This window comes from Phaethon aethereus, assembly GCF_964289735.1.
Source record: "Phaethon aethereus genome assembly, chromosome: 1".
Classification (NCBI taxonomy): Eukaryota; Metazoa; Chordata; class Aves; order Phaethontiformes; family Phaethontidae; genus Phaethon; species Phaethon aethereus.
Genome location: NC_138575.1, coordinates 57,900,321 through 57,915,785, shown reverse-complemented (window position 1 = coordinate 57,915,785; position 15,465 = coordinate 57,900,321). Strand labels below are relative to the sequence as shown.

The 15,465-nt window shown below is 43.1% G+C and overlaps 1 protein-coding gene across 1 annotated transcript in view; it reads left to right on the top strand.

Annotated features, from left to right (window-relative positions):
• CACNA1I (calcium voltage-gated channel subunit alpha1 I) overlaps positions 1–15,465 on the top strand; it is a gene marked incomplete at both ends in the record, with an annotated part of 155,507 nt that overhangs the window by 65,243 nt on the left and 74,799 nt on the right. Inside the window, 2 exons of the mRNA XM_082008638.1 lie at positions 876–987; positions 1,901–2,034. Coding sequence (XP_081864764.1) covers positions 876–987; positions 1,901–2,034 — 246 coding nt within the window. The remainder of the gene's footprint in view (positions 1–875; positions 988–1,900; positions 2,035–15,465) is intronic.

Below are 15,465 nucleotides of genomic sequence, written 5' to 3'. Positions count from 1 at the left end.
CACTTGATAAAATTAAAAGGCAACAAATGAAAAATAAATAGGAGGAAACAATTTTTAATGTAAAGTATAATTAGCCAATGTAGCTCATGGCTGCCAACTATTATCGAAGTGGATATTTTAGTAAGATTATCAACAAAGGATTCAAATGAATAAGCAAAGCATCTGCAGGGACACTAGTGTAGCTGAGAAAACAATTATAAGGGCTATCAATCCTCATGCTTTAGGGCATAAACAGATCACCAGCTGGGGTCAGAAATGCAATTTCCCCCCATGGTTACTGAATAACTTAATTAGGCACATTGTGGAGTTTTATCCAGCATGGGTCACTGCTGGAAGCAGAATAACAGATTAGATGGACCATTGACCTGTTCCAGTATGGCTACTCTTTATCTCCAAGTTCCCCTCAGAAGGGAAGATGGAGAATTCTAGCCTTGTGTTGTACCCCCTTCCCAGAAGGGAGTGATCACTAGGCTCATGTAGAGATTTGGATGTCTATTTTGATTTAGGTCCCTAGATCATCGAGATCTCTGCTGCATTTGAGTATAGGCCACCATGGAAAGTTTCTTCCATGTATTTGGAAGATTCAGTAAACCAACAGGAGAGGAATCAGCATGTGTTTAAGTGTGGTAATGATTTGACTTGTATAAATACCTCAGGCCTTTGTACTACTTCCACTTTCCCCTTTTCAAAAGAGTTTTGGCTTAATCAAGGAGTGGAGTAGTGAGGAACTGAGGGCAAAAAACATAAGAATGTAATAAATCAGACTACCAGCAGTTGTTATTTCCCTTAATCTTCCTATTTTGTCATCCCAAGCCTAGAGCAAGCTTATCTCAGCCATGATGCTTTTACAGGAGTTTTCCTTGATTCTTTTCCACCTGGTTTGAGTGTGTCAGCATGATGGTGATTTTGTTAAACTGCGTTACCCTGGGGATGTACCAGCCATGTGAGGATATGGATTGCCTTTCTGATAGGTGTAAAATTTTGCAGGTAAGCAAACTTCTTTCCTGTTGTGATGGACAAACTTTCACATGTTTTCCTTCAGTGTGTGGGCAACATCTTCCCAGACAAGTCGACAAGAATGTCCCTGGCAGTAAGCTATCCTGTTGTAAAAAAGCAAGAGCTTAGTTTGAGGAGGGTAATGGGGCAACAGAGAGAGATAATGAATGAAGTCCACTTGTGACCATGCAAGTCTCCTGACACAGAAGCTACAAGATACGTATTTCGGAGGTAAGCCAGGGAGAAATAACTAAGGCAGAAGAGAATAGCAGCCCTCAATGCATTTGCTACTCTGAGGAGCAAGGGTGCTACCGAATCCTCAGATAATGTGGCATTCAGGATGTCCAAAGGGAGAAAAAAGAGAAGGCATGCCAAGAAGGGCCACAGGTACATCCAGCCTATGAATGTACTAGCTGTGCTTGCTGCTTCCCCAAAGAGAAGGTGACAGCAAAAGTTGTCATTTATAGTGTTGGTGAGGCTGCAATGTTCAGATATCTGAAGCCTCCATCTGTGATTGGTATGTGCTGCCCAAGCTGTGCAGGAAGCTGCAGTATGTCTTCAGCTGAGACATTTGCAGTGGGGTGATGAGGAACCCACCTGGGAGACCTTGGAATATGTTTCCCTGGCCAGGTTTGGACCTGCTGGTGCTGAGCCAACACCTCTTTTCAAGTCCATGTAAGGAGTCTGTGAGTCTACATCAATTATTTCACCCATGGGAAAAAAAAACCAATAAAAGTTCCTTCTTGCTTACTTCATCAGGAGGGGGCTGTGATGCTAGCTCTTCCAGCCCTGCCTCTAACTCATTTTCAGAAGTACTGAAATTTGTATTTATCCCACATTCTGCATCTTGAAGTCTGAGGCTGAGAATGCTTATCAAATATGCTCTTGGGTTTCTGTTTGGCAGGTATTTGATGATTTCATCTTCATCTTCTTTGCCATGGAAATGGTCTTAAAGATGGTGGCTCTGGGGATTTTTGGCAAGAAGTGTTACCTTGGAGATACCTGGAACCGCCTGGATTTCTTCATTGTCATGGCTGGGTAGGTCAACAGTTTCTGGTTTTATTTGTTCTGCTTGTTAGAGTCTTGCATGGAACAGGAAAACACTCCCTGTCTGAAAAGTACATGAAGAACAGTGGCAACTACAAATGTTTTTTCTTAAATGTACCGGTCAGGGTTAAGATCGTCTTGTACTGGTGGGAGGTGAAAGTAAATCCTCGCAAAGCTAATGATACTACTCTTGATTTTTCATGATGTAACTGAGGGGAAAGTTTCAGTTCTGGTGCTACTCCAGTACATCTGCAGAGCTGGAATCAGATGCACTGGGGTTAGCAGTCTATGGAAGAAATAGTAGATGAGGTAGCTTAGCTCCCTGGCAGATGTGCAGCCATCTATCTTGTACAACTTCAGTAGATGGTGTTAATTTGTACCGGCTGAAGAGCTAGCCCAGAAACCTTTTTTTTTTTTTTAAATGTCTGAGTGGAAGAGGTGTAACCTTTACCAGAACCAAGCTAGCTTCTCTGTTCCCAGCAGCAGTGTTTCAAAGGTAGGAATGTAATTTTTGTTACTCTGGGCTTTTTGTCTTCATATTGCACTGGCCTTACCCACGGTACTATTGGGACAAGTTGACGTTTGAGTGTTTTTTACGACAAAGCTGCTATGGTGAAGTTCTGATTTCCCCTCTGCATGTATGAAGTGGAAAGCCTACCAGGATTTGCCTATTGAATCACCGCAAAATGTCTATCTCTGACACCAATGGGCATGTGCTTTTTTTGAATTTGTCCATTTTCAATTAGATTGCCTTGTGGTATAGTAAAAAAAAAAAAGTCAGAAAAAATATGTAATATTGCTGTTCTCACAGCAAACCAGTGAACATTTTTTCAAAGAGAAACTTCCTTCTCCACTTCCCTCTCCCTCCTCCCAGCGAGAAATTACCCGCATTTGCTGTCACCTGGAGGCGCGTATATTACTGACTGAGCCAGCAGTGAGTTCGAGCTCACTTTGCAGAGTTTTCCCCTGTGGTGCAGAGCAGCACTGTCTTTGTATTTGCTTTTGACACAGTTCCTCTACAGCGAGACTTGAGAGTCGTTCCCTCTGGAGGGGCGTGTAATTGTTTGCTTTTGGGGGGAGCAGAGATTTTCAAACTCAGTTCAGTTGTAAAAGTCTGAAGGCTGGTTCTCAGCCAGCTTGTCCATGAAAGGAGGACAGGCAGATGAAAGCTGTAGCTTTTTTCTGAATTAACGCAACATGCGTGAGATGGGAAGACCTTTCTAGTGTCTGAGCCTGCTGTAATGAGCAACTGATTTAAAATGGCCCAGCATGGGGACTGCAAGTCCATCAGGAACGGCTAAGTTAAAGCATCTGGCGCATGGTGGTGAGAAAAGCCAGATCATTGCATGTTCTAGCCTGAGCTCCTGGTGGCAAAACTGCTGGTGGCTGGATGCAGGGAAAGCAAGCAGCCTTTGAGGAGGGAAGGGGAGAACAGGTGTGTTTGAAAGGGGGACCTTGGAGCCCACGGTGCTCCTCCGTGTGGGTGGTGTGCTGTGGTATGCTGGGAGGAAGGCTCTGCTGCAGGTGGGCACAGGATCACCGGCATACGGGGTAAAAGGCTTGGGAACTGGGGTCTCACTCTGCCTGGTGTCCCCGCAAGCGTGGTATGTGAGTGGTGCTATCTGGAGAGATTAAATCAATGGTGCAATGCTAAATGAAAGAGGGTGAGCGCAAGTGCTTACTCCGTGCAGGAAACAAGTGAAATCCATGCTACCTAGATGAGAAGAGAGTAAACTCCATTTATGTGCTTCCCTCTGTCACCATTGCTGGCAGAAATTTGAGGAGAGTGAGTCTTTTGTGCATCCGATAGCAGTACTAGGGAAAAAGCTCATATCTGAACTCTTTTCAATGCCAAGGAGACTTAGAATCAACTCCATAGATATAAAATAATCAGCATGGAGGATTTTTCATTTCATGTCCAAAACTGAAAGAAATTTATTTCCTGATTTCTATACGATTGTCCTCATGAGGTGTCAGGCTGAAATGATAGTAATCTCAGAATACTTGATCTCAAAAGACTTCTGCTAAAGAAAGATTTTTCCATTTAGTTACATAGAACTAATGACTATATAATGTATTTCAAGTTATAAAAGCTTGTGGTTATTAATTCATTATTCTTTGAAATTCATTAAAATTGTCTACACTGTTTAAATCAAATCCAGGGCTCAAACTTGCCCATACATACAGACTGTAGGCTTTTATTTAACCTCAAATTTAAGCCCCAAGTTTTGTCCTGAGTGGCCTCACACCTGGATCATAGCTTCAGTTTACTGGCTTACTCAGGCCAGATGCTGCTTTAGCCCTCTAAGAGAAGATACCCTGCATTAGGTCTTGCATGTTTTCTCAATGCCAGTGAGTTAGATCCTATTCAGGGGCTAATCAGTTTTCTCTAAGGGCCTTCTCCTTTTTGTGGTCCAGGACTCTCATTACCTGCAAGGGAGGTCATAAATTTGGCTCTTAAGGAAACATCTGTGATGTTGGAAAGTAATGTGCAGTGCCTAGAAGGTGTGCAGCTTCTCTCAAATTCAAGGATAAGGACTACATTTCCCAGCCCCTTCTGTTCCCTTCTCCCTTGCCAAATAAACACCAACGAGGCAGCAAAGATTGGAAAAATAAACTGTAGCATGTAAAAGCAAAGTGCAGGCAAGGGACTGTTCTGTCAGGTGTTCCTGGGCAGCTGAGATACCTCCATCTGGTTAGCTGCATGACAGCATGTTTTGTCAAAGAGCATAACAATTATTTGCTGCTATTGCCCCAGACGATGTTTTGGTTACATAAACCATGTATTCGGGCATTCATTTCTAGTTGTCTCCTCACTTTCTTGGAAAGCCAGAAGCTATAGTTTTAGTTAGCTGAATTCCCCTGTGTGCCCCTGCCCTGCTTGCCCCTGCTCCCCACGCAACCCAGCAGCTCAAGGAGGGAAGACTCCATTGTCACTAAAACTGTTCAGTTTCCATGGCAATAGGAGCTGATAACACCAGAACTTTCTCCCCTCTTGCACACTCCCTCCCCCAACCACCTTCAACATGTTTTTTTCAGAAAGGATAAGAAAAAAAATGCAAAACAAGAGTCCTAAGTCAACGCTCTCCTTCATTGTTCCCCTTGGAGCACCTAAAACCAAGCGAGGTAATTTGGGTTGAAGAATGATGATGCCCTAGTGTGCATAAGCAACCAGGGCTGCAAATTCAGCTTGCCAATGCTCTGGTTCCCAACTGCTCACTGGCGACAGGAGGTTGCAGGTTCCCAGAAGTTTCAAGCAGACTGTGCTTGTCACCAGCTGTCATGGTGGGAGTCCCTCTTCCCTTGCATTTGTGATTATATCTTGTCTGTCATCATTTGTTTCCCACAGCGAGTATTTGGAGATCTCGATCTGAGGCAACTTCAAAGGGCAGATTCTGAAAATTGAGAGCCTACTAAGTTTTGAAAGTTGAGATAATGTGAACACTAATCGCGCTGGAAATGCAGGCCAGTGTCTCTATGTGCATGAAGTTAGGAGAAAAGTCACTTATTTCTGGGCTAGCACTCAGAAGCTTTTTAAGTCAGGCAGTTCTCCAGCAAAAAAAAGAGTGAGCAATTTCTCCAGTTCGCTCTACTCTGTGAAGCAGTTGTGTTCATGTGTTGTTGGAGATGATGCCATTGTCCCTCTGGGAAGGGAGATGTTCCTTTGTGTGACTCTGTCCTGCGAGTCCCTGTGCAAGGAGTGAGTTCATGCAACCTGCCTGGCCTTGGGGGCATTAATTCCACTGAGGGTGCGTTTGTTCTGCCTCTCTTGAGCCAAGTGCTGTAATTTGCTGTCTGTGGTGGGAATTATGTCTGTCTGTGCCCTCTTCTGTGGCATCCCCATGACATGTTCTGGTATGCAATTTCCTTGTGTAAATAGGTAGGTAGGTTAAGGGGGAGAGGGCTTCACTATGTGGCCAGAGGGATAATTCTGATGACAAGTGTGTGCCTAGAGTATGTCCAAAACCTTTCCCTTAATTACTTGTTGCTTGGAGTCCAATGGCTGAGGAGAGGCTGGTGTATCTTTCAGAGAATGTCCTGTCTGCCTCTCTCCATTGTCACACTGGAGCTTGCCACATAGATCTCGAAAGCTGTGGTGAAATCCCATCCTAACCTTGCCTTTGAGAGGAATTGCATGACTTTGTATATTTTGGCATTTTTGGATGTACCTGCAGTATTTTTTAACAGCTTTTAAAAGTAGTGGAGTCAGAGCAAGACACAGTACTTTGTGTAGCCTCTTCAGTGCCTTCAGTGGTAATACAGTCTCTCTATTCCAGCCTGAAATTTTCCTGTTCCTAAAGCCAAAGATTGCTGTCACCCATCTAATCAATCACTGCATCTCTCTATCAATTAATTCATCTGCTTTCTCCATTGTCTCCCAGCTTGGTTGGTTGGAGTTTTTTCACCTCTCTCTCCTCTTCTGAAGAAAGAAAATCCCCTCCTATTAGTAGGAACAGCAAACTTTGTTCCCAGATGTATGCTGTTCCATTTGTTCACACTGGAATACATATTATTTGCATTTCCAAAGCAGTTTATACTGTTCTATATTGCTGACTTGTCCTCTTCATTTCTTTTTCTATTCTCCCAAAAATATGCTTCAACTGCAGAATCTATCAGTGATATTTTTTTTTAATTTTCTGCCAGGTTGTGATAAATAAATAAAGAACAGAATGGCAAGAATTGTGCATTACAGAAATACATCTGCTCATGAATGAGTCCCCATTTACTGTTGCATGTGAGGTTTATTACTTAGCCAGTTTTTCTCCAGCTAATGTATGTCATGATGATTTCATATCATTCCAGCCATATCAACATAATTACTTGTGTGAACTAGATTTGTATTCTCATAAGAAATTATAGCACATTAGTTTGATGATGTCTATTTTTCCTTAAACCTGTGCTGATTATGGTTAATTATATTATCCACCTTTAATCTGTAATCTATCAAAGCTGCATACCAGTGATTTCATTACTGTACTGTGATCAGCATCAGTCCAGTCAGCCTACTGAGATCACTGTGTTTCTAAAGTACCGGCACAACATCAGAATTTCTCTGACCCTTGGATGCTCTCCCAGTTTTCTGACACTAATCAAAAATCATCAGTACTGGTCCAGATCTTTTCTGGCCATCTCTTTTAAAACACTTGTATATAAATTGTCCATGCCTGCTTATCTTAAAATATCCCTATTTGATAGGCACAGCCTAAAATTCTTGATCACAGCTGGAGCTGAAACTAGCTCATTATCATCTGTGGTACATATACATCATCTGACCTTCCCTATAGAACTTTTTTTAATTGAAGTTTTCTGCCTTTTTACACTGATCGTGACAATTCTGTTTTCGTGTTCCAGTGATTAACTTGTACCATTTTATGTGCTCGTTCAATTCTCTTACAAATTTTCTGCAATTTTCATCTTCTAATTTATATTCATTGCTACCAACTTCCCCTCTCTTGCTATTACATTGCTGCTTTTGCTTTCACTTATGTTGCACTATCTTTTTAGGCTGTTCAGCTTTCATGTCTCTACTGAAGCTTCTTGGATACCTGATAAATATTCCTAAACACCACTTGATTGTCATCCACAGTTCATGAATTAAAGTCTTTGTCCTGACTGGTTTGATGCATGGCTGTTTCTATGTGTTTTCAACTTTCATGAATATGGCCTCTGTAATCCATCAAGTATATCTAGTACTGTTGATGACCTTACTTGATTTGTGCATAATACAAGTAATCAAGTAGTCCTAGCTTTAAGTTCTATGGAGAAAGAAGAAAAAAAAAAAAGGCACTTAATAGACAATCTCTGTATCTTTCATCCTTAAATGCAATTTTCTTTGGGTTGTAAGGCACATCACCATAAATTTTGGGAAATTGCAAGGAGATTTAGATGTCCCCAACACGTTGCCCAAATTCAGCTCTTGCAGATGTATAAGGGGAGGGTTTTCTCTTATGAATTACAGACCAATACCAAGAGAGCTAGTCAGCCTGTTTTCTAGTGTGATCTGGACATATCTAATCACAATCATAGGATAATTTGGGTTGGAAAGGACCTTGTGAGGTCTCCAGTCCAATCTTCTTGTTCAAATGAGGGTCAACAACAAACTCAAGTTAAGTTGCTCAGTTGTCCAGTCAAGTCTTGAAAACCACCACAGACAGAGATTGCACCACCCTCTCTGAGCACCAGCCCCACTGCTGATTTATCTCCATAACTAGTCTGAACCTCCCTTCCCTGCTTGGATTTATGTCTCGTGCCATGCACCACTGCAAAGACCTTGGCTTCATCTCCTTACTATGTCCTTGTAGGTATCAAGGAGCTGCTGTTAGGTCCCTCCAAAATCATATCCTCTCCAGGTTGAACAAGCCCCCAACCACAGGGAGGGTTCAGGACCTTGCATTTGTCTGTTGAATTTGATGAGGTTCCTGTCAGCCCATTTCTCTAGCCAGGAGGAATTATCTACTTTATATGGTAGAAAATTAATCCATAAGTATTCATTTCCAAATTGCCACTGATTTCGTACTAGCAAATGCCATTTTTGACAGAGTGTGCTACTCCCCCTCCCTCTCTGTCCACTTGAGCCTCCCTAGCTAGGTTAAAATCATTGATTTTAACATTCCTTTCATGCAGATCTTCCCATCAGGCTTTCTTAATGCCATTTAGGCTGTTTATGCTCATAAAATGAACAATTCCTATTCTCTTTATTACTCAGGCCCCTGGCACCAGTTGTATAGACAATACTGTTTTTCTCCTCTTTACATTTTTTAGTACCTTGATTAGGTTTTTTGTTCTTGACATGGAGGCTCTGTAACAATTAACTTTTTTCCTAATTTAATCACTTTCCCCTTTGGTCTTTCATTTAACAATCTCCTGACTGGTCTATCTCTCTGTTCCCTAAAAACTAATTCTTCTTCTAATGAAATGCTGGTTAATATTTCTGCTTCTCCAGGGGTAGCCCAGTGCTCTGCAAGCTTCCAGCCGGTGTGGCTGGCCAAGCCGGCAGTTTGTTACTAGATTCCTCTATCATCTCCTTTGCCTATTGGCCAGGACTGGTCACCAAGGAGCTCAGTGGAATATTTCTTGTCCATTATCTTCTGAAATTGTCTATAACCTGTGGCATATAATGATAAGAAAAACAATTAATTTCAAAATGCATCATCATGGGTAAATATTGTCCTGAAAGTTTGAAAACCTTCCTAAATTTCCTTTTTTTTAATCTCATTTCACTTATAGTATAGCAGCACAGCTGTCCTTATATTTCCATTTCTTTTCCAAAGCATTCTTCCCTTTCGGAGTGGTTATGCAGCCTTTGGAGAGCATTTTCTGGCACCTTTGTACAGCTGGAGGTCCCTTCTTGAGTGTGCCTGATAGCCCCTCAGACTGAGCAGAACATTTCTTCTTGCTTCCTGTGCCTTTTGGCTAGTCGCCTCTTCAGGAGTGCTTTATGCAGCTTCCACACTGGGACCCTGGAAAGTATTGCTGTCTATTAACTGAGATTATTATTATTAGGATGAGGAGGAGGAGTTGTACCTTCTCTCTCTGATAGTTGTCTAATGTCCTTTTTTTCTGCTTCCCCTAATTCCTTAGGTAGTGCATCCTTTCTTCCATAAACCTGCAGTGATCCTGCTTCCCGAGTCCATCCCTCCTAGCTCTTTCCAGCCCTGCTCTTGTCCGTGCTGTGCAGCCTCAATCCATGCACCTCTGAACAGCAACTCACTCCTTACCGGGAAGCCACCATTTACACTTACAACTTCAAATTTATCCCCCTGCATTTCAGCCCAGGAAACAGGGCTGGAAACTCTCTGAAGGATGAGAGGTACCAGCCCCCCTGCCTGAAATGTCCACATATTCTCTGGAAAAAAAATCAGCACTGTATGGTACCCTTCCACGCTGGGAAGATGCCGCTTATGCTGAAACACACTGGTTGGCCTTAATCTTGCAAAATGAGGGGGGTTTGGTGCCAATCTTCTGCTTTCTCTTTGCTTTTAATTAACTATGGTCCTTCAGGGACCTGGCCAGAATTTGCATAGTTATGACTTTAAAATCTCAGACCATTAAATACCCACTAGCAGCAGTGTAAACAGCAGAATGCTCAGAAAATCCTAGTTAGCTAATCTTCAATGCCAAATAAAAGTTTCTATAAAATCATGGCAAGTTAAAGAAAGCTGTAATAAATACAGCAATTAGGTGTTTCAAGTGGTGAACAGATAAAGATGGAAACCAGCAAGCAGCAGGATAAATAGTATCTTAATCAAAGGCAGAAATATCAGAATCGCAGCCCTCCCCCCAACACGCACTCACTTTTTCCTCCTTAATGATACTAATTATTTCATTTGCTTTCTCCTAGTAAAACTATCCATAGATGTACAACATATTGAAATGAAAGGAGTCATCAAAACAAAATGAATCACACCAGAGAAGAATCAAAACAAGGAGGCAGTGGTACCCTGCATGTGTTATGTGTAGTTCTCAATTATTGCCTCTGATTTTTTTTTGCCTCCCTAAAAGCTAATTCCCCACCACATGAATCCTTAGCTTTACATTAAAAAAAAAAAAAAAAAAAAAGCAGGACCAAAATGCAGACCTTTTTTTTTAAATTTTTTTTCCCCCTAAGCAATGAAATACAGAGCTCAGAGCCTGTGTTCAGACTCCTGGCTTTCAAAAGCGAGGCCCCGTCTCTCGTCTTCAGTCATCTGAGCTTGGCAAGTCCCTCTGGCTTTCTTATCACAGTGTGAAAACCTGCTTATGTCTCTTCATATTATGTCTCTGAAACTATTAAGAAACTCCAATGTTTTCTCTTAGTACACAATTTGTAGTGAAATCTGAGTGTTCAGGGGTGTGAAATAATCAGATTCCAGTCTCACAGGCTCTGGAAGCTTTCAGCAAACTTTTGCTTGGAGAGCAATTGGGAGGAAAAAAGAAAAAAAAGTTTTTGTACTGGTAGGGGGGGAGAGTTGCAGGTTATTCTTCTAAGAATATTAAGCATCATAACTCTGGAGCTGACTCTGTAATTAAGAATTGATCTATCACTCCCTGAAGAAATGTCTTACATTTTACCAACAGAATTATAGCCTCTTTAGTTTGTTTTTTTTCTTATAAAGGGGGGAAAAAGGATGTAATTTTTGCAATCCTTGTTTTACTAGCAAGGGATTTTTTTTTTTCTTTACTTCTATCTTTCAGCTTTTATGTCAGCAGAGAGTTGTCTTTGTGCAGCGTGATGAGCTCTAAGTTTAAAAGAGATAAGCAGGGCTACTTAGTTGAGTGCACTGTGGTTTGCAGAACAATTTAGAGGCTACTGTGTAGTGTCTGGCCACATCCCATATGATGTTATTCCATCCTTTCTACAGTAGGTGTTGAAAGGAGTTCAGCTCATCTATTTAGGGTGCAATTTTAGGCCTGGCCCTGGAGGCACCAAACTGTGCAAAATACGTGTAAATGCCTGCACAGCTTGCTCTGCAAGTATATATCAAGCGAGCTGATAGCAGGTTCAATGCTGGGGGCTGCCTGCCATCCCTATGCCTCCTGCACCACGGAGAAACCTATGTCCGTACAGCAAAAGGTCCGAATAACCCATCAGTGGGGAGCCAGAGCATCCATGAAGACATCTTTAAGGAGGAGTCCATAGGTGACTGCAGCCCTGAAGTGGCTGGGGGGCTTCACGTGCAGCATGCACAGACAGCTGGTGCCTCACGCTGTCTGAAGCCCCTGCCCATTCCCAATGTGAAGGTTGTGCCTTCCTGCCGCTGTGAGCAGGAGAGGGAAATAAGGGCATGGGCTGCAACACAACTCTCTGAGCAAGGAAAAGGGGACACCTAGAAAGACTCTTTAATTTCTGCCATAGCCCCCAGGACCTTTGGGGGCAAGTAAGGATGTGGCTCCAGCTGTAGAGAAAAAGGGATGGCATGGTGCAGAGATCTTAAAAAATAGGTCCTGCCTGGGAGCCCTGCAATTCCCAGGGCTGGCAAGTGGCCTGTTTACATGCGCTGTGTGTTTTTTCTCTCTGATGGTATGTGTGTGCCCTGTAGCTGCAGACTTGGAGTGGAAGCAGTAGCCATCCTCTCTTGCCCAGCACCTGGGCAGGCCTTGTAAAAATCTCCTGGCTCCACTTCTGATGTCTCCAGATGGATTTGCAAGAGATTGGATTCATCCTTTACCGCTCTTCTTGTTGTCAAAGCTAGGGCATGTCCAGGCTTTGCAAGGACTGACAGGAGCGGTCTTGAATGCCACATGTGCCCCACACTCTACTGTTCAGCTGTGTGCGCTCGTCCTCCTGCCTCCTTGCTGTTGCTCCAATGCTGATGGTCCCCACTACCTAGGCAGTCATGGGCACCAGTAAGTGGATTTTGCTGCCTGCCCTCCCTTTTTTTGCACACTACAGATCCATCTAATAGAGCCCCTGGGGGAGCCTGACCAGCCCCGTTCTCCTGCCCACTGCTGCATCTCTGGCCACAGAAGTCCAGGACTGGGTGGATCTAGCGATGCACATGCTTTTTAATTTCCTTTCATGAGAACTGCTCATTAATGTAAGAGGGGAGATATGGGACCATTGGAGTACATTGTCCAGTGAGGGGATCAGCTTTGCTCCTTCTTTGCATTGTAGCCAGTCTTTGAAGTCAGAGCAGAGGCAGTGAGACCTTCCTGTCATCCTAGTGTGTACTACAGAAGTGGGAGGATTTAGGAGTAAATCAGTCTCCCACCACCACCCCACAAAATGCAAGTGGGAGATTTGAGCTGTGGGATGGCTCACGCATGGCTCACGTATCAGGGGGATTGGCCAGCTTGGTAAATGGAGAGATGTCAACTCCAACTTTTGCAGCCAATATCTGAATTAAAAATTCAGACAGGGAAAACTGGCAGACTTAGTCTTATATTTTCCCTGATGCCTATGATTCCTGTTCTGGATCTTTGAAGTGGTAGACATTCCAGTTTGTGGAATTTGATGGCCAAATCAAGGAACTAAGGACAGAAATACATGTTCTTGTACATGTTAAGCCATCGTTTAAATCGCATCTAGTCATGGTATGGGTACAAGTCAGGCTTAGACCCTTGATATTAGCTGAAGGAATTCAGAGCAGAGAGCAATCAAACAATTTTATGCCTTGGTCACCCCAGGTGCTCATAGGTGCAAGGACCAAATAAAAGTCCACAGACAGGAAAAGCTTCACTTTGCACAGAGACTGATAGCAAGCCTGAAATTACAGCTACGAAGTTTCCTGCTTCAGTGCCAAATCCAAATTTATTTGACAAAGAAATATGAATTGATTAGACTGCAGTTAATTAGATTTCAATTGAAAACCCCTATCAAAGAAGGGGAATTAGGCAGCTTTTGAATTTGACAAAAACATATTGGCTTTGTGTCATAAGAAAAATACTGCCTCGGTATTTTTCATGAATGCTTACAGAACACATTTTAAATATTGTTTTTTGGCTGCTAATTTTAATCAAATGGAAGTTCAGGAGCTAAGATTAGGGAATTTAATAAGTATTTAATAAAGGTATAAGGAGATGTAAATATGAAGAGGTAAATGCTAATGTTTGAACTGTTTTAATCATGGATTTCATTGACTGTAATTGAGAGGAAGCTGCTAACCAGGCGCTGCATAAGCACATTATCTTGGGTTACACATACAGCAAGGTAAAGTCTGAATTTGCTGGACTCCTTACATGGTTTTCATATTCTTGCTATGTCTATTTTATATAGCCTTTGTTTTTATTTCTCTGTCCTTCTGGTCAATCTGCTCTCCTGTGCCTGCCAGAGCGCCATGCTGGCCATGCATTTATGCTGTTGTTGGGCAATGAGCATCACTCTTCTCTCCCGAGTTTTGTTATTGGTGGAGAAGTGGAGAGTTCCAAGACAGATCTAAGCCTGTTCTCAAGCTCGTGGGTGCAGAGGAGCAGAAGAAGTGCCAAGCTGTAGCTGATGAAGCTCTTCTGTTGTCGAGACCTCGTGAGCAGTGAAGGTTTGCAGTGCTGGTGGTTTGTGTGCCCCTTGTCCCCGTGTGCTCGCTGTCTGCTCCAGCGGCTTGGAGGTACATCAGACCAGCCACTTTCTGGACAAGGTCAATGTGCTAACAAATTGCTCACTTGTTCTCTGCACTAGCTTGGCCTCGCTCTGTTAAACTTGGTGTCTCCTGTGTGTTCAGCTGAGCAGACTTACCTGGGCATAGGCTAATATTTATCAACAAGGCAGAGACTAAGTGGGAGGAGGCAGCAGGAAGATCAGTAAGGGACCAAAGGAATAAAGATGAAGGAAGAAAGAAAGGATTGGGAAGGGTATTGAAGGACATGAGGCAAAATGGAAAAAGATGAAAGGCAAGGGGCGACTGGAAAAAATGGAAGTGAAGGAGGAAATTAAAATGAGAAGTGGAAATGTTACAGGCAGGCATGAGTCAGAGAGATGGAGAGAGAGAGAGGGTAGGGTGGAGGTGGGATGACCTAGAGTGGGGAGGGAGGCAGAGCTCGAGCAGAGAGCTATTCCCTGACAGGTGTCCCCCCTGCTTCTGCAGGATGAACCCCATGGTGATGAACACCAGTGCCCCTCTCCCATTTCCCACCCTGTCAGCATTCCTGCCATGCATCAACCTGGAGCCGTACGGTGCAGGGATGGTGTGTGTGTCAATCCACTCTTCCAGAAGAGTTTCATGCAGAAAGTTTTGAAGAAGAAAATCTCTAGTGAGGGAAGAAGAATTACTGTATAAATTCAATTATCTTGACAGCTTAGAGCTGGAATTCCATCACAGATCAGGAGTTTCTCTCTGATTTAGGATAGTTCTATCTTCCTAATCTGCCCCTGCACTTGCCTGCCCATGCCAGAGGCTGCAAAATACTTTAGTGGTGCTGGAAATGAGCTGCTGTTTCCCTCAGGAGAGACGTGTTCTCCCTGCCCCATCGTGATAAGGGGAAAGGACAGCTCACAAACAGAACAGTTTGGTTTTTTTTTTTCCCCACATCCTAAGGTTTGTCTGACTGGCCCCGGACTTTGAAAAAACTAAGGCTTTTACAAACAAAACATGCTTCAAGCAGCCAAGAAAGGGGAGAACTAGATGAAGGGTAATCAGGTCATGAGGGCAATCCTTGCTCATGGCACTAAGCTGCCACAAAGCAAGGACAAGGAGCCTGGAAATCTCCTGGAATTTAATAAGGAGGCAAGCATTTTGTACTAGCTTTAATGTTGCCGTGCTCTTGGTTTACAAACACCCAGCAAACACACGGTTCCCTGGGTTGCTGGTGCTATATAGGGATCCAAGCACCGAAGGTCGGGTGCCTGCCTGAGAGTCCAAATAAGCACCGTGCGCCTAATCCATCATCACAAGATTTTGAGACACAGACACAGGAAAATGTGAACCTCCTAACATAAATCTGCTGCCAGTTTCTAGCTGATCACTTTTTGTGACATGCCCTTTTGACTCTCTGTCAACTTGTCACCAC